General features: G+C 60.8%; 3 protein-coding genes across 6 annotated transcripts; 1 reads left to right on the top strand and 2 right to left on the bottom strand.

The window, feature by feature from the left end:
• Nucleotides 1–1,002: 1,002 nt before the first annotated feature.
• On the top strand, nt 1,003–12,940 carry LENG8 (leukocyte receptor cluster member 8). Of its 2 annotated transcripts, XM_042968209.1 has the most exons (16): nt 1,003–1,125; nt 2,709–2,801; nt 3,492–3,666; nt 4,048–4,149; nt 4,912–5,022; nt 5,820–6,072; nt 6,290–6,431; nt 6,692–6,880; nt 7,276–7,554; nt 7,636–7,776; nt 7,919–8,204; nt 8,921–9,022; nt 9,102–9,170; nt 9,261–9,390; nt 9,473–9,680; nt 11,653–12,940. In XM_042968209.1, exons 2-16 carry the CDS (start codon nt 2,764–2,766, stop codon nt 11,813–11,815), a joined length of 2,388 nt encoding a protein of 795 aa, XP_042824143.1. In that variant the 5' UTR covers nt 1,003–1,125; nt 2,709–2,763; the 3' UTR covers nt 11,816–12,940. The 2 variants fall into 2 exon arrangements, with proteins under 2 accessions (XP_042824143.1, XP_042824142.1); XM_042968208.1 differs by having other exon boundaries at nt 9,473–11,743.
• An 85-nt stretch (nt 12,941–13,025) lies between these two features.
• Nucleotides 13,026–15,029, bottom strand: LENG9 (leukocyte receptor cluster member 9). Its single transcript, XM_042968241.1, has one exon. It carries the CDS (start codon nt 14,650–14,652, stop codon nt 13,030–13,032), a length of 1,623 nt encoding a protein of 540 aa, XP_042824175.1. The 5' UTR covers nt 14,653–15,029; the 3' UTR covers nt 13,026–13,029.
• Nucleotides 15,030–15,889: 860 nt separating this feature from the next.
• On the bottom strand, nt 15,890–21,048 carry CDC42EP5 (CDC42 effector protein 5). 3 transcript variants are annotated; one of them, XM_042968282.1, is made up of 3 exons: nt 20,647–21,048; nt 20,255–20,412; nt 15,890–16,400 (listed from the first exon to the last, which is right to left on the bottom strand). In XM_042968282.1, exon 3 carries the CDS (start codon nt 16,398–16,400, stop codon nt 15,939–15,941), a length of 462 nt encoding a protein of 153 aa, XP_042824216.1. In that variant the 5' UTR covers nt 20,255–20,412; nt 20,647–21,048; the 3' UTR covers nt 15,890–15,938. The 3 variants fall into 3 exon arrangements, 2 of the variants coding, with proteins under 2 accessions (XP_042824216.1, XP_042824215.1); XM_042968281.1 differs by having other exon boundaries at nt 20,255–20,390; XR_001510847.2 differs by lacking the exon at nt 15,890–16,400 and adding an exon at nt 18,489–18,524 and having other exon boundaries at nt 20,255–20,390.
• Between the last annotated feature and the right edge of the window lie 201 nt (nt 21,049–21,249).

Raw genomic sequence — 21,249 nt, 5'->3', positions numbered from 1 at the left:
AGTGGAAAAAGTAAAAATCAAATAAAGCTGCAGTTTAGTTAACAGTAACGTGCCAATGTTGGTTTCTTGGTTTAGCAAATATACTACAATAATGCGCGATAACAGCATTAAGGGAAAACGGGTGTAGGGTACACAGAACTCTGAATTATCTTTGCAACTTTTTGTACACCCAAAATTAACCTAAAACAACGTTTTCTTTTTAAAGAGAGAAGACAGAAAAAGATCAACTGTGCTAATTAAAATGATACGCAGTCATCAACAGAAAAGTTTCTAATAGTAAAACACGGGAAGGAAACGGCTTCTGAAATATTATTCTATTGCCTACTACGCGTACATTGAGCGGTCCCTGAGCTGGACTGGATCGTGCCACCGGTCAGGATCCAGGATGGAAACAAAGGGCACCCTGCTACCTGCCAGGTCCACATTTCCCAGCGTGGCACCACTGCCTTTCCAGGGTGTGCCACCTGCCCACGGGTACAGACCCATCAGCTTAGTCCAGGACCCCGCACGCGTTTACTCCGCCGCGGCCACCTGCTCCCCCCGTGCTCCCGCGGTGGTCCCCAGGCCTTTCCCGTCGCCCGCCTCCGTGCGTTTGCAGGCGTTCTCGGCCGGGGGCGCCTGGCAGTTTCATGCAGTAGGGAAGCTCCCTTTCCCGGAGGCTTTTCTCACCCCCTTTCTTCGACTTCACCATTCTCTGCCCCGGGCTTCCACAGCTGTACGGCAGGTAGTCTCACATCCCTCCTCACGCTACTCTGTGTCTGGAAACAACGGCGGCTACCGTAACTCACTGAGCCAAGACACGGTTGCGTGTGCCGGCACAGCGCCGGCCGACCCCGCCGGGCGTGTCCCCTCGGGGCCACCGTCCCCACCCTAGTCTTCCGGCTTGCCTTAAACGCCCACGCGTCCTTGCGCAAGCGGGGGGCGGGCTCAAGTCAAGCTCGAGGCGCCCATTGGCTGTGCTGTGTCGAGGGAGGTGGGGCGAGGCCTCCGTGTGACGTCAGGACGCTGCGGTCAGAACGTCGAAGCCCAAGGAAGACAAGAACCAGCCGGGTCGCGAGCAGTTCTGCGGCCGTGTCGCTGTCGCCTTGGGCCGCTGCTGACGATTCTAGGGGACGAACTGCTGAGGTGGGTGTGGGGAGCGGTGGGCGGTCGGGCGGGGACGGCGTTTCCTTCCGGCCCTCCGCCCAGCGGGTCCCGAGGCCTAGGTCGGCCGTCGCACCAACGGACGCCGCGCGCGAGCGACGACAGGGTGTGGCGGGCCCGGGAGGCCACTGCGCTTGCGCACCCTGGCGCTTGCGCGGTCGGCCTCGGCTCCCCGCCCCCGCCCTCGGAATTTCTGGGCCCCGAGCGCCCCCCTCCCTCAATCCCATTGACCGGGAGGTTCCACCGGGAGGATGGCGTTGCCCCGGACGACGCGCGGTCCCGGCACCTTCCCCCGCCCCCCCCCCCCCCCCCGAGACGCGGTGCGCACGCGCGGCACGGCCGGGGCAGTGGCTCTGGAGCCGGTCGCCCGGATCTGGACGGGCTCTTTCTTCACCTGACGCCTTAGCCCCCTCCGGGCCTGCGGGATGGCCAGGTGCCCCTCGTGGCCGGTGCCGGTCAGACCAGCCCAGGACCCTCCGAGCCTCCCTCCCCCACCCCAGGCCTTACTCCCACCCTCCTTTCTGTCTCAGGCCTCCCTCATTCGCTGTGCCCGCTCACTGTCCCCACTCATCACCTCCTGCCCCTCCCCCCGCCCCCCAATCTCTTTCCTCTTTCAGATTTTTCTTAGGGCTTCTTCCAACTCCAGATTGCTGTTCCTGTCCCCTCCCTTCTTGTGGGACTGTCGGGTTCTCCAGGGGAGACTCGCCTTTGAGCCCCCTATACTTCTCAGCCCCTCGAGTTTTGCCCCCAAGGCACCCCCTTCACTTTCTTGCAGTCTTTTCTACTCCAGTCTTAGTTTCCTGAAGACGTTTTGGACGTTTTCAGGCATCTCCAAAGCTTTCTCTCCAGACCGCAACAGGGGATCGCCTCTTTTGGCCGCTGCTAGGAACCGTTTATATAGGCTTGTCCTCTGACCTTGGGGACTTCTCTAACTTCAGCCTCCCTGAAAGCTTTCTGAGAACACATTCCTTCATTTTAGCGCCCCCCTCCCCCCCACCATCGTGGGCACCCTCCACTTCTCCCTGTCTCTTGGAGTAACTTCCAGATATTTTTCTCTCATATTTTTTTTCTATCTGTTCTCTGGAGTTCTCTCTAGGTTCCCATAGATGCTTCCCTGTTTGCAGCCTGAAGAGTTAGGGAGACTTTGTTTTTCCAAGCGTCCTTTTTCTTCTGCTGCTTCTCAGAAGCTGTCTTCCTCTCTGGATTTCTTTTCAGCCCTTACCTGAGGCCCCCCACCCCGCCCGCTGGACCTTTCTTCCGTCTCAGGGTTTCCCTCGAATCTTCCCTTTTGCCATGTGGGTTTCAGGCACTCCTCTTTCCCTTTGGGAAATTCCTTCAGACTTCCCTGTTTTCAAATCCTTCATTTTCCAGCCAGAACACTGCAGGGTGGTGGAGGTCTTCCCCTCACACAGAAGCCCTTTGATTCCACACCCAGAGTTCTCTCCTAACTTCTCAGACGCTCCTTTTGTGCCGGGCTCCTCGTGAGCCCGGCTCCTCCAGTCCCCCACTTTGTGACTTGTTTCTTGCGTCTTCGCAAGTCTCTCTAACTCCTCTTTTTCTCATAGACGGTGAAAAAGCAGTCTGGCTCCTGAGGTCCACCCCTTATGCCCCAAGGTCCAGATGGCGGCCAACGTGGGTGATCAACGTAGCACGGATTGGTTAGTGTGGCTGGAGGGGCGGAGGCTGGAGGGGAGGGCGAGAGGAAGCAAGAGCCAGTGTTGTCCTCAGGGACAGCAGCGCACACAGTGTGGTGCAGTGGGGATGAGGGCCTCTTCTGGCCACCAGGGTCAGGGAAGCATTGGGTTGCAGGGTGGAGAGGGTCGGGTCTTCACCTCTCTGAGCACCGTTTTAAATTCACAGTACGGTGCTTATTTCATACAACTGCAGGAATTCATTCAGTGAGCTGTGATTAAGGGGCAGACTCCAACACCTCAAATACTTGTGTGTTTCTGCTAATACCTGGTCTTTTCCAAAACAGCGTGATCATGACTTGCTGGCTGGGGAGGTGTCAGCCAGAACTGACCAATGAAACATTTAGGCCTACTAGGCACCAGATGCTATGTTAACTTCTGTGGGTACTGGTAATCTTTTTGTCTGATTTGTAAGAACTGCTGTGTAGTAGGCACCTGTAGCGCCTTGGGTCTCTAATCTATCTCTCACAGAAAGGTGTGACGCAGAAACTAGGTGTCGGCGTATTACGATGAAAGTATATTCTGGATTAAATAAAATTTAGGCTCCAGTAGGTGGTGCGAGGGAGATCTAGGACGCAAGCCCGATTATGTGCCTGCCTTCACCTTGCCCACCGTGCACAGGGAAAAGAGAGACGACCAGTGTCCCTTCTCTTGCAGGTCCTCTCAGTACAGCATGGTGGCCGGGGCAGGCAGAGAGAATGGCATGGAGACTCCTATGCATGAGAACCCGGAGTGGGAGAAGGCCCGCCAGGCTCTGGCCAGCATCAGCAAAGCAGGAGCTGCCGGCAGCTCCACCAAGGCCAGCAGCAACGGGCCCGTGGCCAGCGCACAAGTGAGGAGGCACACAGTGCCTGGGTAGCCTGTGGGGGGGTTGCTAGGGGAGGGACACGCTTGGTATTCTCTGGTATCACGAGGACAGGGTGCCCCGAAGATGTCCTGGGAGCCTTCAGGTGAGGGGAGCAAAGTGTGTTCTGCTTGGAGAGCTTAGGGCACTTCACGGTCCTCGTCCCAGGGGATCCAGCCTGAAGAGGGGAATGTGTCCGGGGTCTCCGAGGTGACCCACGATCATTGGCAGAGGCCGTGGCTCTCTGGAGAGAGGCGGACCCAGTGTCGCTCCTTAGCTCTTAACCGCTGTCGTCCGGGCTCCTTTTGGGGGCCGCAGGGCCTGTGGGCTCTTGCTGCCGATGCTCATGGCGTGTGTCCCTCTCCCCAGTACGTGTCACAGGCAGAAGCCTCGGCTCTGCAGCAGCAGCAGTACTACCAGTGGTACCAGCAGTATAACTACGCCTACCCTTACAGCTACTACTACCCCATGGTGAGTGCCCGGCCCGGCGGGGCAGGTGCCGCGCTGGGGTGCGGGAGAGGTGTTGGGACAGGGGCCAGGGCCAGCCGGCGGCCCGAAGACAGCAACGACAAATTCTGGAAAATCTTCCGCTGGCGCGTTGCCCACAAGATCAAGTTCAGGGTGCCTCCTGGGACCTGCCTCCCCTGCTTCTGGCCGCTTCCGTCCCCACGCTCATTCCACCGCTGCGCAGAGACCTCCTAGGTCTTTCACGCTCGACGAGCACCTGTGCTCTGTTTTAGCTCTCTTCCCACGTTCCCGTCTGCGTCCTCGCCTTGCCGAGGGCTGCCCAGGTCGTGCCTCACAGAGCCCTGTCCTCTGGCAGACTTGAGTAGTTAAAGCGGTTCCACCCACCCCTGCCCCACGTCTTCCCTGGGCCTTTATTTCTTTCATGGTGCTTACTGCTGGACACGCTACGTATTTGCCTGTGATGACTGCATCTGTTTTGAGCGCGGGCTTCATTAGAGCGTGGTTTTTTATTTACTCTTTTGGGGGGGGCTCTGTTGTGCTCAGAAAAGTTGGTGCTCAGTAAATATTTTCTATAATGGAATGGAATCGATCGAGGTTCCCATTTTATTTTAGTTTTCTTTAAGAGAATTGGGTGCATTTATGCAGCGGAAAGGAAGAACTAGAAAGGGGAAGTGGGGCATCACAGATTGCGTGTGGCTCCCCAGCGGGCAGGATGACAGGGACGGCCCCGCGCCTGCGCTGACCCTTCTTTCCGTGCCTTTGCAGAGCATGTACCAGAGCTACGGCTCCCCCTCCCAGTACGGCGTGGCCAGCTCCTATGGCTCCGCCACCCCCCAGCAGCCATCGGCACCCCAGCACCAGGGGACTCTGAACCAGGTAATGCCCGTACCCGGCTCCTCGGAATGTTGAAGAAGGCGAATACAGTTTTTCTGAGCGGGCGAGCAGTGGGCACACCTGCATCATTTAAGCCACCCGCCCCCTGCCTTCTCTCCTGCCGGGCAACTCCTCATCTGATAACGAGGAGGGCAAAGTGTAGCTTTTGAAAGGGAGGGTCTAGGGCTTGGGCACGGCCTGGGGCCGGGTGCTGGGGCGGTGGCGGGAGCAGTCTGAAGCGTGGCGGCCCGTCTTCCCGATTTCCGCCCAGCGCGTGCACACATACCTGCACAGCCACATCCGCAGTCTGGCCTTGGCGTTTAGCGTGCAGTGGGGAGTGTGGAGCTGGTGCCGGGGAGGCGCGCGGGCCTGGCCCAGAACCCCAGCTCCCCCTCCGGTGGTGTCGTTACGAGCCACGTGATACTTCTGCATCTCTGCCAGTCCTGTCATTTCCTCACAGAGCTCCCATGAGTGTGTGTAATCACTTCTGTGCCTTGACTGGCACGCGGGATATGCTCAGACAGGAACCACCGGGTGATGCGCTGTTGGGCCAGTGCTCACATGGGGGTGGGCTGCAGGGTTTAATGCCCACTGCTGCCATTCAACAGCTGGGGGCCAGAGGAGAGCAGCTCCAGGTCTGAGCCTGAGCCTTGTCAGCTGTCTGTAGGCTCGGGACAGCGAGGTGCGGGAGGGTCATGGCACAGGGTTGAGGGCTGAGTGGTGCTGTGATCGTGCGGGGCAGCGTGAGGGCTGGCACAGAGGCCTCTGCTCCCGCCCTCAGTGCCTGCTTCCTCCGCCAGCCCCCAGTCCCCGGCATGGAAGAAAGCATGTCCTACCAGGCACCCCCTCAGCAGCTGCCGGCAGCCCAGCCCCCTCAGCCCTCCAACACCCCGCACGGGGCTCATACTCTGAACAGCGGCCCCCAGCCTGGAACAGCCCCTGCCACACAGCACAGCCAGGCAGGGCCCGCCTCCGGCCAGGCCTATGGGCCACACACCTACTCTGAGCCTGCCAAGCCCAAGAAGGGCCAACAGCTGTGGAACCGGATGAAGCGTAAGTCGGCGGTAGACTTTGGAGAGGAGAGCCTGCGGGGTCCAGAAGTAGGCGTGGGGTGCGTGGGGTGCATGGTGTGCTGGTCCGTCCTGGGCTGTTGGGCACCCCCAGGCTTTGGGTGCAGGTGACCCGGAGCTGGGCGCCTCCCGTTCCTGGGGCTGGGGCGGTCTGAGGTGGGCTGGGGTGAGGCCTAACCCCGCTTTTGCGGTCCCCACAGCAGCCCCTGGGACTGGCGGTCTCAAGTTCAACATTCAGAAACGGCCCTTTGCCGTCACCAGCCAGAGCTTCAGCTCCGCCTCAGAGGGTCAGCACGGCAGCTTCGGCCCCCAGCCGAACCCGGAAAAAGCCCAGAACCACCGGTGAGGGCCGCCTCCTCGCTGCTGTCCCCGCTCCCTCGCCTCTGGTCCGCCGGTGGGCTCTGCACCCAGACTCCGTCGGCTCCTCCAGAAATGGGGTGGGGTCCTCCTTCCCTCTTGGCTGCCATGAGCGGGAAATGAGAGGGGAGAGAAGGCACTTGAACCGTGTCTGGCACGTGTCCGCTCTGCAAGCGGCGGCGATGACGGAGTCTGTCGGGCTGTGGGGTGCTGCCCGGCTGAGCCCCACATGTGCCCCTTCCCAGGGGGAGCCTGTCCGGGAAGCCCGACGATTGGCCGCAGGACATGAAGGAGTATGTGGAGCGCTGCTTCACTGCCTGCGAGTCGGAGGAGGACAAGGACCGGACCGAGAAGCTGCTCAAGGAGCTGCTGCAGGCCCGGCTGCAGGACGGCTCCGCCTACACCATCGACTGGAGCCGGGAGCCCCTGCCGGGGTTAGTCCGGGCAGGGGGTGCGGCTAAGGGCGGTTCTGGGTGCCGGAGCGGAGACCCGCAGACCTGGGTCCCCGGAGCCCTGAGAATGAGCCGGGAGGTCGGACCCCGGGGTGGAAGGCCAGGAGGGGAGAGCTGAGGCGCGGGCGCTGCCTGGGGATGAGATCCTGGGTGGGAGGGAGGTCCTGCGGGCTCCCGGGCGCCTGGTGCTCAGCAGCGGAGAGCACTCTCTAGACAGAGGAAGCCTGGGGTTTGCCTCCTGGTTTTGCAGTGTGTTAGCTGAGTCGCCTGGGTAAGTTCCTTTCCTGCCTGAGGTGGTGTGTCCCTGGGGTGGCCGGCAGATGCTGGGGACGGGGGGGGCACTGGGTTGGTGATGCCCTGCCCTGCTATATCCTCAGGCTGACCCGGGAGCCTGTGGCTGAGAGTCCCAAGAAGAAGCGGTGGGAGGCCCCTAGCAGCCTACATCCTCCCAGGGGGGCAGGCTCAGCGACAAGGGGCGGGGGTGCCCAGTCCCAGCGAGGGACACCGGGGGCTGGGGGTGCTGGCCGAGCCCGGGGCAGCAGCTTCGCCAAGTTTGGCAACCGCAATGTCTTCATGAAGGACAACAGCTCCTCCTCCAGCACGGACTCGCGCTCCCGTTCCTCCTCCCGGTCCCCCACCCGCCACTTCCGCAGAAGGTGCGACGACTTGGGGATGGGGGGCGGGGCTTGGGGGGAAGCAGCTGTTTCAGGCCTCACCTTCCTGCTGCTTCTGTGCAGTGACTCCCACTCGGATTCAGACAGTTCTTACTCAGGGAATGAGTGTCACCCTGTGGGTCGCCGGAACCCACCCCCTAAGGGCCGAGGAGGTCGGGGGGCCCACATGGATCGAGGCCGAGGCAGGGCGCAGCGTGGGAAGAGGTGAGACCTGGGGCAGGTGGCCGGGGGGGGGCGGCGGCACCAAGATCCGGGTTCCTGGGAGGAAGAGGGCTGTGTTCTTGGGGAGTATCGGGCGAGGCAGCCGGTGACCTCGGCCGCGTTCACCCGTGATCTCTCTTCCCAGGCATGACCTGGCTCCCACCAAGCGCAGCCGGAAAAAGATGGCTGCGCTGGAGTGTGAGGACCCTGAGCGTGAGCTGAAGAAGCAGAAGCGGGCTGCCCGCTTCCAGCACGGACACTCCCGCCGCCTGCGCCTCGAGCCCCTGGTGCTGCACATGGGCAGCCTGGAGAGCAGCGGCGCGGACCCCGACTGGCAGGAGCTACAGATCGTGGGCACCTGCCCTGACATCACCAAGCACTACCTGCGCCTCACCTGTGCTCCTGACCCGTCCACTGTGCGCCCCGTGGCAGTAAGTGCCTGGGAGGAGCGGGTCCCCCTGCGGGGCCACCGCCGGCACAGGGGGCTGTGGGTGGCGGCAGGAGCCTGTGGCTGCGCAGGGACGTGCTCTGGAGCCTGGGTCCCGGTCACGTGGCCGCCTCGGGAGACATCCTCGGCTCTGAGCAGCCGTCTCCTGTTGAGGAGGCAGGGGGAGGGAAGCCGCCTCCCCAGCCCAGCGCTTTGGGAGACGGGTGATCGTGCCACTGTGCTCTCTGCTGGGCAGCGGCAGCGTGGCTGACCCTGCGCCCAGGGTACATGCTGATGTGGGCAGCTGGGGCTCGGGAGCTGGCACTCTTGCCGAGTGTTTTGGGTTCCTTATTAAGCTGGTAGCAAGATGCTAAGCGGCTTTGATGTTGCACCTTTTGTCTTACACACGGAGTTTAAGAAATTGTAATGGGTGGGGCGCCTGGGTGGCTCAGTCGGTTGAGCGTCTGAATTTGGCTGGGGTCATGATCTCGCGGTTCGTGAGTTCAAGCCCCGCGTCGGGCTCTGGTGCTGACAGCCTGGAGCCTGCTCTGGGTTCTGTGTCCCCCTTTCTCTCCACCCCACCCCTGCTTGTGCTTTGCCTCTCTCTGTCTTTCAAAAATGAGTAAACGTTAAAAAAAAAAAAAGAAGTAACGGGTGTTAGTTACAGCCTTGCTCACCTTGCTGAAAGCACACTGAGCCTTAATTTGGATCCCTTGCCAGGTTTTGAAAAAGTCACTGTGCATGGTCAAGTCCCACTGGAAAGAGAAACAGGACTACGCCTTTGCCTGCGAGCAGATGAAGTCGATTCGGCAGGACCTGACGGTGAGGGGGGTGCTGGGAGGGCCTTGCCGTGCTGAGTCCTGGCCTGCCCTGGCCTCACCGCTCCCCCCTGCTGTTCCAGGTGCAAGGCGTGCGGACAGAGTTCACGGTGGAGGTGTACGAGACGCACGCCCGCATCGCCTTGGAGAAGGTGAGTGGGGTGCCGGGGCCCTCTCGGGCTCTTTGGGGCTCCCTGTCCTGGCCTCACTCTCCTTCTCGTTCTCCGTGCCCGGGGCTCCAGGGCGATCACGAGGAGTTCAACCAGTGCCAGACGCAGCTCAAGTCGCTGTACGCCGAGAACCTACCCGGCAACGTGGGCGAGTTCACTGCCTACCGGGTCCTCTACTACATCTTCACCAAGAACTCAGGAGGTGGGAGGCGCCGCCTACAGGTCGGGCTGGCCCCAGGCCCCCAGGGTTGGGTGCTGCTGACCCCGTTTGTCTCGGGCCCCAGACATCACGACGGAGCTGGCGTACCTGACTCGGGAACTGAAGGCAGACCCTTGCGTGGCCCACGCCTTGGCACTGAGGGCAGCCTGGGCTCTGGGCAACTACCACCGCTTCTTCCGGCTCTACTCTCACGCACCCTGCATGTCCGGGTACCTGGTGGACAAGTTTGCAGACCGGGAGCGCAGAGCTGCCCTCAAGGCGATGATCAAAACGTATGTGAAGCTGGGTTCTCTCCCTGCCCCCTCTTCTCTGCCGGCCCCGCCGCCGTCCACCCCTTCTCCCCTCTGCCCTCCGCACCCTCCTGGGCTCCTGTCCCCGGGCCTATGGTCCTCTCTGCCCGTCTCTTCTTTCCACATATGCTCTGCTCCCCAGTCCCTCCTGCTTCCCTTCACTCAGTTCGCCCTCTGCGTCTCCTGTGTCCCCCACTCTGTCTCGCTGCTCCAGGGCGCCCTCTGCACCCCTCTGAGTCTCTGTTTCTCCTGCTCACGTCACCCCGGACCCTGGTTTGTCTTCTTGCTCTGGGCTCTTGGTTTCCTTCCTCCGAGGTCTCTGTTCACCTTTGAAGGTTCTCCCGTCACTGAGCTCCCACTCGGTAGAGACAGACTAGGAAGGACGGCCCTGCTCTTGGTAGCCTCTGATCTAATGGGACGAGACCCCGTTTGTTTCTGAGCTCCTTCAAGAGTGCAGAGTGTTTAGGGAGACCGGTGTGATTCGGGGGCAAGCCAGGGCAGGGCGGTTCTCTGTTCGATAGATGTCACTGGTGCCGTGTGTGCGCGCGTGTGTGTTTGTGCTGGGGAACCTGTGGTCAGGGCGCGGAGATGCCTCTGGGCGACATGGGGCCAGATCAGAAGACATTTGTTGTTGTCACAACTAGGGGGTGCTGCTGGTGTCTAGTGGGTAGAGCGTCTTGTAGCGCCCAGGATGCTCCATGATGGAGAATTACCCGGCCCCAGTGTCAGTCTTGCCAGGGTTGAAAACCCTTGGTCAGAGGTTGGTAGGTCCAAGGGGCCACATCCATTAGCGTAGCCACAGGGATGGTGTGGAGATGAGGAGACACAGTCACCCTGAAATTAGGAGATGCACACATTCCGGGATCCAGTTCGGGTCCAGAAGATTTGAGGCAGAGCGGAGCCAGGGCAGAGGCCACAGAAGGAGAGACAAGGATGTGGGGCAGAGACACGGAGGCGGCAGGAAACACAGGACACGGTTGCGTACCCAGGGGTGATGGGGAGGTGGTACGTCTGGAGGCCCCGTGGGCTGTCCCTCCATCTGCCCTCTGCAGCGGGACAGCCGTTCCCAGGGTGTCATGCGGGCAGGCTGGGCCTGGGAGCAGGGGTCCTGGCCTCTCACTGGCCGGATGCGCTCTCTCACCCCTTCCTTACTCCCTGGCAGACACGTCCCTCCGTCCCAGAGCCTCCAGAACCAAGTCCTGGCAGGGCGTGTGGGAGGCCAGCTCAGATGTGGGGAGAAATAGGCTGTCTCGTGCCCCCCGTGGCTATGAAGGGTCACCATGTGGCATGGGCGTGAGGCATCTGTCCTCTCTGCTGCTTACTCCCTGTGCGATTTGGAGCTCTGGGTTCGTTCGTGTGTGTTTGTAAAGGGTAGGGGTGACACGGTTTCTGGGAGTGAGCTCAGCCTGTTCACAGCCGTTTTCTGGAACGTGCCAAGTCTCTTGTGTGCAAGTGACTGTTGCCAGTGTGCAAGGGTGTAGTGGGGGTTGACCCTGTGCCCAGGGTTCCCGAGGCACTTAGACCCAGGCAGGGCGGGTTCCCCAGAATAGCTGTCAGACCTGCAACCCGTGCCCATGCCTGTGCCCTCGGGTCACTCCCTCTGCCTGGCCCCTGCCCTTGGGCCAAAGTGGGCCCTCTTCTGAGGGCCTGCTCAGGCCCTTGAGCAGCGGAGGAGCCAGCTGGGCCCTTCCCTCCCATCCCCTCTCCTGGGTCCCCCCGTACAGGTAAGTGAGGGTGAAGGGGGGCACAACTGGGGCTGGGGCCACCACCCCTGCCCCGGGCCCCCCCAAGCCCCTGGAGGTGGGGAGGTCGGGCGGGGGTGGTGATGAGAGGTCAGCAGGTAATGTGCTGAGGAAGCCCTTTGGGTGCCCGAAGGGGGGGCGCCCACTCCCTGCTCGTGGGGCCCTCCCCTGCCCGCCGCCCGCCTCATCACATTCTCCTCTTGTCTCCGTAGCTTCCGCCCTGCGCTGCCAGTCTCCTACCTGCAGGCCGAGCTGGCCTTCGAGGGCGAGGCCGCCTGCCGGGCCTTCCTAGAGCCCCTGGGCCTGGCCTACACGGGCCCGGACAACGCCAGCATCGACTGCCGCCTCAGCCTGGCGCAGCTATCAGCCTTCTGAGCACCAGCGCGGATGGGGGCGGGGTGGGGGCAGGGCTGTGGCTCCCCAGCGCCGCCTTTGCCGATTTTGTTTTTGAGCCATGGACTTGGGTTGTAAATTAATTCACGGGGAGCGGGCTCCAGGAAGAGCCGTCATCCCTGTCCCCGTTTTCCCACCGGGGAGTCTGTACAGAGATTTTTTTCTACATTTTTATTTTTTGTCTCAGAGGGATGGGACTGGGGGAGGAGGGGGTGGGACAGCGGAGGGCTGGGGGCATGGTCTGTAGGCTGCTCTGTGTCCACCTGCACCTCTACTAATGCTGTCTCAGTGTTTTCTCTCTCTCTCTCTCGAGCTTGTACTCCGGTACCGACCTGGCACCCTGGCCCATCCCACGCCGGGGGGGCCGGAAGAAGACAGGCCGCTCCGCCCGTGCCCGCCTGTGGCGGGGGCACCAGCACACCAGCCCGCCTCCTGCCCCCCGCCCGCCTCACCACAGACTCTTGTTGCCCAGCCCTCCGGGGCCTCAGTGTTTGGGGCTAGGGGAGCCGTGTAGAGACTGTGCCCCACCCTCAGCCCCCCACGCCAGAAATGCCGCCGCCAAGCCGCCGCCACGTCCACGTCGCCACTGCACACTGAGGACTCCGGAGGCCATCATCGCGGGACCTCGGCCGGGCCGCCTCGTCTGCAGTTGTATTAAGTTGTCTCCGTGTCCTTCCTCCCTCCACCCCAGTGTTTCTTCTGGTTTTTTTTTTCCTTCCCTCCCTCCTCCTCCTGCTCCCCACCCTTCTTTGGTTCAGCACAGGTAAAACGGTTACCCTCCCTCCCTCCCTCCCTGCCTTCATGGATCACCAGCTCACGTCATGTTTCCTTCTCTTTTCTTTTTGTGTGTGTTTATTTAAGTTATTTTTCTTCCTCCCCTTTTTCTTTTTGGCCCTCCCCCCTCTTCTGCCATGTAACTGGAGGATGTGCAATGAGTTTGCAAACAGCTGGACTGTCAGGCTGCTTTTTTTCCAGATGTTCCTCCTCTGCCTCCCCTCCCTTCCCTCTCCCCTCCCTTCTCCTTCCTTCATTCTTTTCCTTGGATCACTGAGCACCATTTGGAAGCTTGAGAGAAACCAAAATTAAAGAGAGAGAGAGAGAGAGAGAGAGCACTTTGTCCCTTCCTGCGTGGACTGGGTCTTCTCCTGTTCTTTAGGGTGGAGATCTACTTCCCCCAGAGGTCTGAGCAGGGGCGGTCACCCCAGGGGCATCTCAGCCAGGGGCTGGTAGGTATCTCCTGCCCTGCCCACGCGGCACAACCAGAGCTTCCCCAGGGGCTGGCTCCCTAGCTCCTGTCCAGGGATGTTCTTGGGCTTGGGGAGGCAGACTTGAGAACCTTGGGGCACCTTGGCCAAGGTGAGGTGGGGGTGTAGCCCCCCTAGGGGCTGAACTACTCTGAGCCCCTCTGCCTCTAGCCTCTGTCTCAGCACTTGGGCCATATTTTCCAAGGAGGGGCAGGGAGGGGCACAGAGTACATGGTGCCTCAGGAGAAGCAGGCGCCTAAACCTCACCTGCGGGGGTGCCTGAAGCCCTGCAGCCGAGAGCGCACGTCTCAGTGCACCGAGGGCCGCGGCTACCTCCCCAGGGCCTGCTAGCCTCAGGAGGGCCAGTGTCAGGTGCAGCGCGCCCGCGGGTACCATGAACGCGGCGCACGAGGGCGCGGCTCGGACCAGCTCTTCTTGGGCCCTGGCTACTCTCGCCTGCAGCCCAGGGTCAGTCACCATAAGAGCCACAAAATGCGTGGGGCGGGGCTGGCGAGGCCCCGCGGCCCTGGCCCCAGCGGCCTCTCCGCAGTCTGAGGGCCAGGCCCCAGGACCCCACTCTGCTTCGGTTTCCGGGAAATCTCCCGCGGGCCTTCCCGGGGCAGCCTGGGCCTGCTCCTTCCCGTCCCGTGGCTCCGTGGTCCTGGCTGCGGTGGCTGGCCTCCGCCCCACTTCTAGTTCTGTCCAGTGGGGTGCTCTGTGCTCTTCCACTCGGATGTTGGCAGGGGCGGCAGCTACGCCGCCGAGCGCATCCTTTTCGCTGTGTGCGTCCTGGGCCCCGTGGGTGTCTTCGCCGACGTGGGCATCCTCGCTGTCACGCGCGTCCTCGCCATCATACGCGTCCTGGGGCCCGTGGGCATCCTCGCTGTCACTCGCATCTCGGGCCCCGTGGGCATCTTCGCAGACATGGGCATCCTCACCGTCGTGCGCGTCATGGGGCCCATGGGCGTCGTCTTCGCCGACATGGGCATCCTCGCTGTCACGCGTATCCCCAGCCTCAGGGGCGTCTTCGCGGGCACGCGCATCCTCGCCATCGTGCACGTCCTGGGGCCCGTGGGCGTCTTCGCCGACATGGGCATCCTCACCGTCGTGCGCGCCCCCGCTGTCGAGCGCGTCCAGGATGGTGGGCCCGCGACCAGCCGCCAAGCCCGAGCCGAAGACGTGGTCTGTACGCGAGGCGCGGTCCCACACTAGGCGGCCCCGGAAGCGGAAGTAGCGCACCCGGTGCTGCGGCACAGCCAGCACGCCGGGTCCCAGCGCCGCCAGCGGCTCGTCCCAGCAGAAGGCGCAGAAGGGCTCCTCGCGCACGCCCAGGAAGCGGTCGGCGTAGCCCACGGAGAAGTCGGCCGGGTCGAGGCGCGGGTCCCAGCGGATGCGCTGGATGACGGCCGCGGCCGTGCGCAGCGGCGGTTTTTTGGCCCCGGCCTCGGCCTCGCGGCTAGGCTGTGCCGAGGCCGGCGCCCCGGGGTGGGGCTGGCGGCAGCGGGCGCCGAAGCGGCAGCGGCCCTCCAGGAAGAAGCGGCAGGCCGACGGCGGCGACTCGGGCTCGGCCGCCATGGGAGCGGAGTGCGCCGAGAGCCTCTGCGGGCCGCCGCAGACCCGGCCGTGACGTCACCCGCCCCGCCCCCGCCGCCCCGGGAACGGCGCACGCTCGCTCGCGGAGCCTCCGATCCCGGGCCTGGCGGACCGTTCTCCACGGAGGTGCCCTCAGGCGGTCTGGCCCCCGCCTCCTCCGCGGACCAGCGATTCACGTGTGCCGCCCGCCCCCGCTCCAAAGGGTTTACACACTCGGCACCGCCTCCTGGGTGCCGGCCTCCGTCAGTGCCCTCAAGGAACCGGATCCTCCTCCCTCTGCGGCCTCAGCCCAAAAGATTTACCGGTGCGACCCCGCCCCCTCTGGGGCCCCAGGGTGCCCGGCTTCGCCCTCCGCCGCGTCTGCGTGTACAGCCCCGCCTCTTCTAAGTTCTTAGAGAGTCTGGCTCCGCCCCCGCCTGGTGATTTGTATGGAGGTCCCGCCCCCTCAGGCGCCCTCGGGGAGGGGGGGGGGCGGTGCCTAGGTTCCACCCTTCTCCTAAGAGTTGCAAGTGTTGCCCCGACCAGCTCTGGCCACTCCCGCCTGCAGCGAGACAACTGGACCCCGGCAGGCTGAAATTAGGTAGCCGTGACATGGGACGCCGCTGTCGCCCTCGAGCCGACACATCCGGGGCTGGGAGGGTCTCTCCTCCACCAGGACCCAGCCTCTTCCCGGACACTTACCTGTGCGGCCACTCACAGGATAAAGGGCAGCTTCCCCAGGGGGTTCACTGGAGACGCGGGACTGCACTTGGTCCTCTGGAGCGAGTCAGGTGGCCCCCCCGGGAGCGACTCAGCAGCCTCCCGGGCAGCGAGTCACTCCGGCCCGGCCGCAAGTCAGGTGCCCCACCCCCCCTCCGGAGCGAGTCATCGGCCCCCTCCTGGAGTGAATCAGGTTGCTCCCCGGAGCAAGTCAGGCCAGACCCTCCGTCAAAATTGATGAATGAATGAGGCTGTGAAAGCCCACACGTGGGGACACCGCCCCTAAAAGGGGCACCGTCTAACCACGCCTCTCCTCTGTTAAAGGGGCCACATCTCACCAGGGCAATCATCCGACCTCGACTTCGGTCCAGTCTTTTTGGGGAATAGAGGTCGAGGTGACACACTTGGCCCTTAAAGGCGCCGGGACCCCGTCACGGACACCCCTGCTCCCCCGCCAGGTTCCCTTCCTACGTGCAAAATAAACAGGCAGAACCCGGGGCAGAGACCTTAGCCATTTATGTATAAAGAAGTGGGGTGCCAGATGGTAAAAGCATCAGGAACAGGGGTGCCTACAGGCCGATGACGTCGTCCCTCTCGAGGTCCGCGTTGGGGTGGCAGCGGGCCCTGGGGTGCTGTGCCCCGGAGCTGGGGTCCAAGTCGGGCTTGGCGGCAGCGGCCCCCGGGCGCTCCGCGTCCATGACGCCCAGCACCGCGTCCAGCATGGAGGGGCCTAAATCCAGGTGGAAGGACAGCAGCGGGTCGGCGGGCGCGGGCGTGCGGAGGACCGGCGGCGGGGGCTGCGGCACCGCGGGCGGCGGCGCGGAGCGCGGGGCCCCGGCGGGCGGCGCCCGGGGCTCGGGCGGCGGCCCGCCGCCGTGACGGCTCAGGAACGAAGTGTCCCCGAAGGCGTCGCCACCGCGCCCCACGTGCAGCGTGTGCCGGAAGTCGCCGAGCGGCGCGGAGATGGAGAGTGCGCCGCGCTCCGGCCGCTTCTTGGGCTGCGCGGGGCCCAGCTGCTTCAGCACCGGCATCTGCGGGGTAGGGCCGGGTCAGCGCTGCCTCCTCCGGGAGCGAGTGAGCGAGCGAGGCCGCGTTCCCACCCTGGGCCTAAGGCAGCGAGCGGTTCAAAGGAGGGATTACTTCCATTTGACAGGTGGGGAAACAGCGGCTCCCGGAGGCCCGAGGTCGCAGACCCCAATGGAGGTTGGCCCGCAACCACCACGCCATGCTGATTCCACTAATTACTAATATTCGAGTCTCCCTACAGGCCAGGCAACAGTGCTTCACCGACTCTTCCGAGTGTTTCCTAAACTTGACAGAGAAACTCTGGCTTCTGCCCGACAGAGATTCCCAGGCCCCTTCCCTGAAGGCGGGATGTCTTTGTCCATGGAGGGGAGGGACGCAGGCACAGTGCCTGGGACCCACCACACTTGGAGAGGCCTAAGAGAATGTTAAAATGTTTTAATCTATTTTAAAACGTGTGGGAAAGATTTGCCTTTACACCAACACAGCTATAAAATAGAAATTAATATATGTCCACGAGACCTTTGCCTAGGGCACAAGCAAGTCCCAATGCAGGCCTGCCTGGAAACTCAAATTCAGGTCTAAGTGGGCCTGGGAGTCTGTATACTTGCACAGCATTTTATCATGAGTATTTGAGTCCGAAAGAGACAATATAATGTCTTGCTTTTTGCAAATTTCTCTAAAAATGAGCAAGAACAGCGCAAATTTGAAGCTGGCTCCTTGTGCACTACAGGAATAGCTGTGTTACTACCTCGTGGCTTCCCTGGGCTCTATGGTACCTGGAAATGCCTGCCAACCTTTGCCCACATCCTGGAACCTGGCTGTTTTTATGGAACTTTTGGGAGGGGCTTTGATGACCTTGTACTTTTGTTTTAACAGTCACTGTTATCATCATCATCATAATAATAAAAAATCGCCTTTCTGTTTGAATTGAAGCACCACCCTTTGCCAGCTGTATGAGTGGGATAAATTATGTGATTTCTCTATGTCTGTTTCCTCTCTATAAAATGGATAAGGGGTGCCTGGGTGGCTCAGTCAGTTAAGCGTCCGACTTCAGCTCAGGTCATGATCTCACAGTTCGTGAGTTTGAGCCCCGCATCAGTCTCTGTGCTGACAGCTCAGAGCCTGGGGCCTGCTTCAAATTCTATGTCTCCCTCTCTTCTCTGCTCCTCCCCCGCTCATGCTCTTTCTGTCTCTCCTTCAAAAATAAATAAAAAACATTAAAATAAAATGGATAAAATAACACCACCTTCCTTGAAGGGCATGTAGAAAACTCTCAATTAAAGAAAACTGTACTTGTAATAGTGCCAGCCAATTGGTGGTGCCAGTTGTTGGGGGGGAGGGGGCGGGAGGAGGATGTGTCCCCAAATAACTAGAACACAATTTAGATTTGATAAAACCCTATGAAGAAGGTAAAGCAGTCAGCACTATTCTGTCAGTAACTAGCACTCTGGGAAACATCACTGATAATGCAGAGAAAAATTAAAGCTAAAAGGATTTAAAATAACCATGGCTGGATGTGTTCTGAGGATTGTCCTTTACCCCACCCCAACACACACGCACGTGCGCACACACACACACACACACACACACACACTTTACGTTTATTTCCCTGGAAAAACCAGTCTTGATTTTATCACCTCTGTAGTGTTTCTCAAACTCCTCTGACCTCACCTAGATGAGTAAATATATTCTAATTATAACCTGGCACGTAATGGCCTTTCCTCCCCACCACTCCCCCAATAAAAGGGAACAAACATTGGATGAAACAAGACTTACAAGCTAAGGCACTCAGATGTTTTCAATCCTAATCTATTTTATTTGTTTTAAACGCTGACTTTTTCTCATTAATGAATTTCAATCCACAGTGTAAAATAAAAAGAATCTGCTCCCAGAGCTAGTAGGTGCCCATCATTACTGTGGAGTGAGCTGCAGGTGAAAAGAACACCGAATGGGGTGCCTGGGTGGCTCTATCAGTTGAGCGTCCGACTTCGGCTTGGGTCATGATCTCGCGGTTGGTGGGTTCAAGCCCTGTGTCGGGCTCTGAGCTGACAGTTCGGAGCCTGGGGCCTGCTTCAGATTCTCTGTCTCCCTCTCTTTCTGCCTCTCTCCCACTCAGGCTGTCTCTGTCTCTGTCTCAAAAATTAAATTAAAAAAAAAAAAAAAGATCACAGCTCAGCCAACCGCCCAGGTTTCGGTCTGGCTGTGTGGTGTGTGTGGCCTTGGGCAGGTTACTTAACCTTTCTGACCTCATTTCCTCCTCAAAAAAAAAAAAAAAAAAAAAAAAAAAAAAAGGAACCTAGGGACATAGGGTGTTCCCATAACACGTCACAGTCCCTTTGCAAGAACTGGTGAGATGTTGCCAATAAAGTCTGGGCACAGGACCCAACACACACAGCCAAAGCAGAACTTCAGTAAATGTTCAGTGGCCACCTTAGATCATTCTCCCAAGTCCCAGAGAAGGACACACTCACAGAGGGAAAGAGACTTGCCCAAGGTCACAAAGCCAGCTCTGTGGGACTCCGGAGCCCAGACTTACCACTTCCACTGCCTGCTGCCTCTTGAACTGAGCCCTCCCTGGGCAGCTCTCAGCCGCTGGCTCTTCGCCCTGCCCACGCCCTAGCTTGTCCCTCATTCCACCCTTCTGTGGCTCTCCCAGGCCACGTTACCACCATTTTCCCAGTGCCTGGCCAAACACACCTTTCCGTGGGACCCTGAACTACCTTCCTCAACCTTAAATCTCAGTTTACTCCACTGAAAAATGGGAGTCGGAAAGCCTGTTTGCTAGGCGTACTTGAAAAGTATATTCATGATGCTGATATTGTATTTCCTAAGCCCTTATTCTGGGCCAGGTGGGGGCCTAAATGGTTTACTCAAATAAACAAACTCATTCAATCCTCAGAACAACCCAGTGAGGGGGGGAGACCCTTATTTTACAGATGTGGTGGCTGAGGCACAGAGAGAGGGACTAAGTTGCCCGGAGTCACAGGGCAACAAATGTGGGGGTCCCGGTTTGGACACCAGGCAGAGTCTAAACTTGAGGGTCTAAAGATGGCCACCCTGTTGCCCACAGACCCCTTTGGATGGGGCGGGTGGGTGTGTTATCCCCATGGAAAAAAACAACGTCCGGAGATGCTCTAAAGTCCCGGGATTTCCTGCACCCTTGACCATATCTGTTTGCCTTGCTTTTTTTTTTTTTTTTTTTTTTTTCCATTCCAGACTGAGCGCAATGAATTAGAAATCGTTTTCGAGCGCGGCCTCTTGGTGCTAGCTCTAAGGGCCTCGGGTAAGTGGCTCCAGCCTCGGTGTCCTCTTAAATAGAAGGCTCTAGTCTCCCTCTAGCAGAGTTGAGTGCTCGACACAATGAGATCATGCTCGGAAAAACTCCGTCAGCCGGCCAAGGCTCGTACAGAGCGCTGTTGTTTGGCGGAGTGCTGGCGCAAGGGTGGGAGCCCGGGGGCTCTGGCCCCGAGACTCGGCTGGGCCGCCCTCCTCCCGCCTCCCTGCGCCCCTGCAGGCCCGCAGCTGCAGCTGCAGGAGAGGAGGGCACAGCTGGTTCACCTCCGTCCCCTCCAGCCCCGGCCCCGCCAAGACGGAAATAACCGCCCGCTCCAGACCCGGCCCGACCGGTTCTCGGCTCTGGGGGAGAGGTGGCCAGGCGGGTGGGGCCGAGGCGGGGCCGGGTCCGCGGGTGGGAGACACCTTCCCCCCCTCCCCCCCCCCCCCCCCCCCCCCGCCGTGGGCTCGCCGCGCTTGCTGGGGCCACGTGGCTGCCGCCCGCGGTCCCTTCGCGCGTCTTGTCCCGCGTGCCCCCCGGACCTGAGCAGGGGCCCCGGGACCCCGGCTCCCCGCTGCCCCTTACCTCGTGGCCCTCGCGGAGTGGGGCAGGCGCGCTCTCGGGCTCCGACTGGGACGCCCCTCTCCTTGGTTCGGAGCCCGCCTCTGCCTCCGAGTCCCAAGTCCGCGCCTTCTTCCTTTTTCCTCCGGGCGGATCACACCTGGCAAAGTGTCATGCGGGACCTGGAGAGGGGGGGTCCAGGACCCAGGCGTCCTCCTCCTCAGGACCCCTCCTCTCTCAGGTTCCAGGGGTCCTGCCTCCTACCTCTCTTACTCCTCAGACCCAGGAGTCCCAGGTCCCAACCCCCTCCCCCCTCCCTCGGACCCTGGGGTCCAGGCCGCCGACCCTCCCTGCCTCAGACCCAAGGAGTCCGGGCCCCCACCCCTGGCAGGCCCTGGCCTCGAGTCCCTTCTTACCTGCACCGGGGACCGAAGTGTCAGCCCCTCTCGGGGGGCCATGGTAGGAGCCCAAACGGGCCGCGAAGTCACTGCCCAGTCCAGCCCAGTCCCTCTGGGGCAGAGAGGGTTAAGGCCCAGGCCCCTCCCCGCCTTCCTTATCCCCCAAAAGTTTTGCCTCTAGGATTTAAAGGACTAGAAAGCGGTGGTGGAAAAGCAGAGGCCTCCGGGCTGAGTGTGGGGGCGGGCCTGGGCCGGACCGGGTGCGCACAGAGGACACGCAGAAGGGGTGGGGGGATGGACAGGGCGCGCCCCCCTCCCAGCCCAGCCCCTCCTCCTGCCCAGCTTGGAATTTCCTGAAACTGGGGAAGTCTGGCTGTTTAGAAGAGTAATTTCTTCCAGATTGCAGCTGTTGGAGGAGTGTCTGTGGTGTGTGTGTGTGTGTGTGTGTGTGTGTGTGTGTGTGTAGAGGGAGGGCAGGAGAGAGGGAGGGAGAGGGAAAGAGAACGTGAGAATGAAACAGACAAGGTCCCTGAGTCCGCACAGCTCTGACTCTGCTTTGGAGAGTTTCCTGGGCGAATGTCCCTGCCTGACACTGCTCATGGAAAGATCATTCCATGACTC

This window comes from Panthera tigris, chromosome E2 (assembly GCF_018350195.1).
Source record: "Panthera tigris isolate Pti1 chromosome E2, P.tigris_Pti1_mat1.1, whole genome shotgun sequence".
Classification (NCBI taxonomy): domain Eukaryota; kingdom Metazoa; phylum Chordata; class Mammalia; order Carnivora; family Felidae; genus Panthera; species Panthera tigris.
Note: the sequence above shows the minus strand (reverse complement) of the source record. Positions and strands in the feature narration are given on the sequence as shown.

Coding starts and splice junctions, on each gene's coding strand:
- LENG8 (XM_042968208.1), top strand. CDS start 2,764: ATGGCGGCCAACGTGGGTGATCAACGTAGCACGGATTG. Junction 2,802..3,491: donor GATCAACGTAGCACGGATTG/GTTAGTGTGGCT, acceptor CTTCTCTTGCAG/GTCCTCTCAGTACAGCATGG. Junction 8,205..8,920: donor CCACTGTGCGCCCCGTGGCA/GTAAGTGCCTGG, acceptor ATCCCTTGCCAG/GTTTTGAAAAAGTCACTGTG.
- LENG9 (XM_042968241.1), bottom strand. CDS start 14,652: ATGGCGGCCGAGCCCGAGTCGCCGCCGTCGGCCTGCCGCTTCTTCCTG.
- CDC42EP5 (XM_042968282.1), bottom strand. CDS start 16,400: ATGCCGGTGCTGAAGCAGCTGGGCCCCGCGCAGCCCAAGAAGCGGCCG.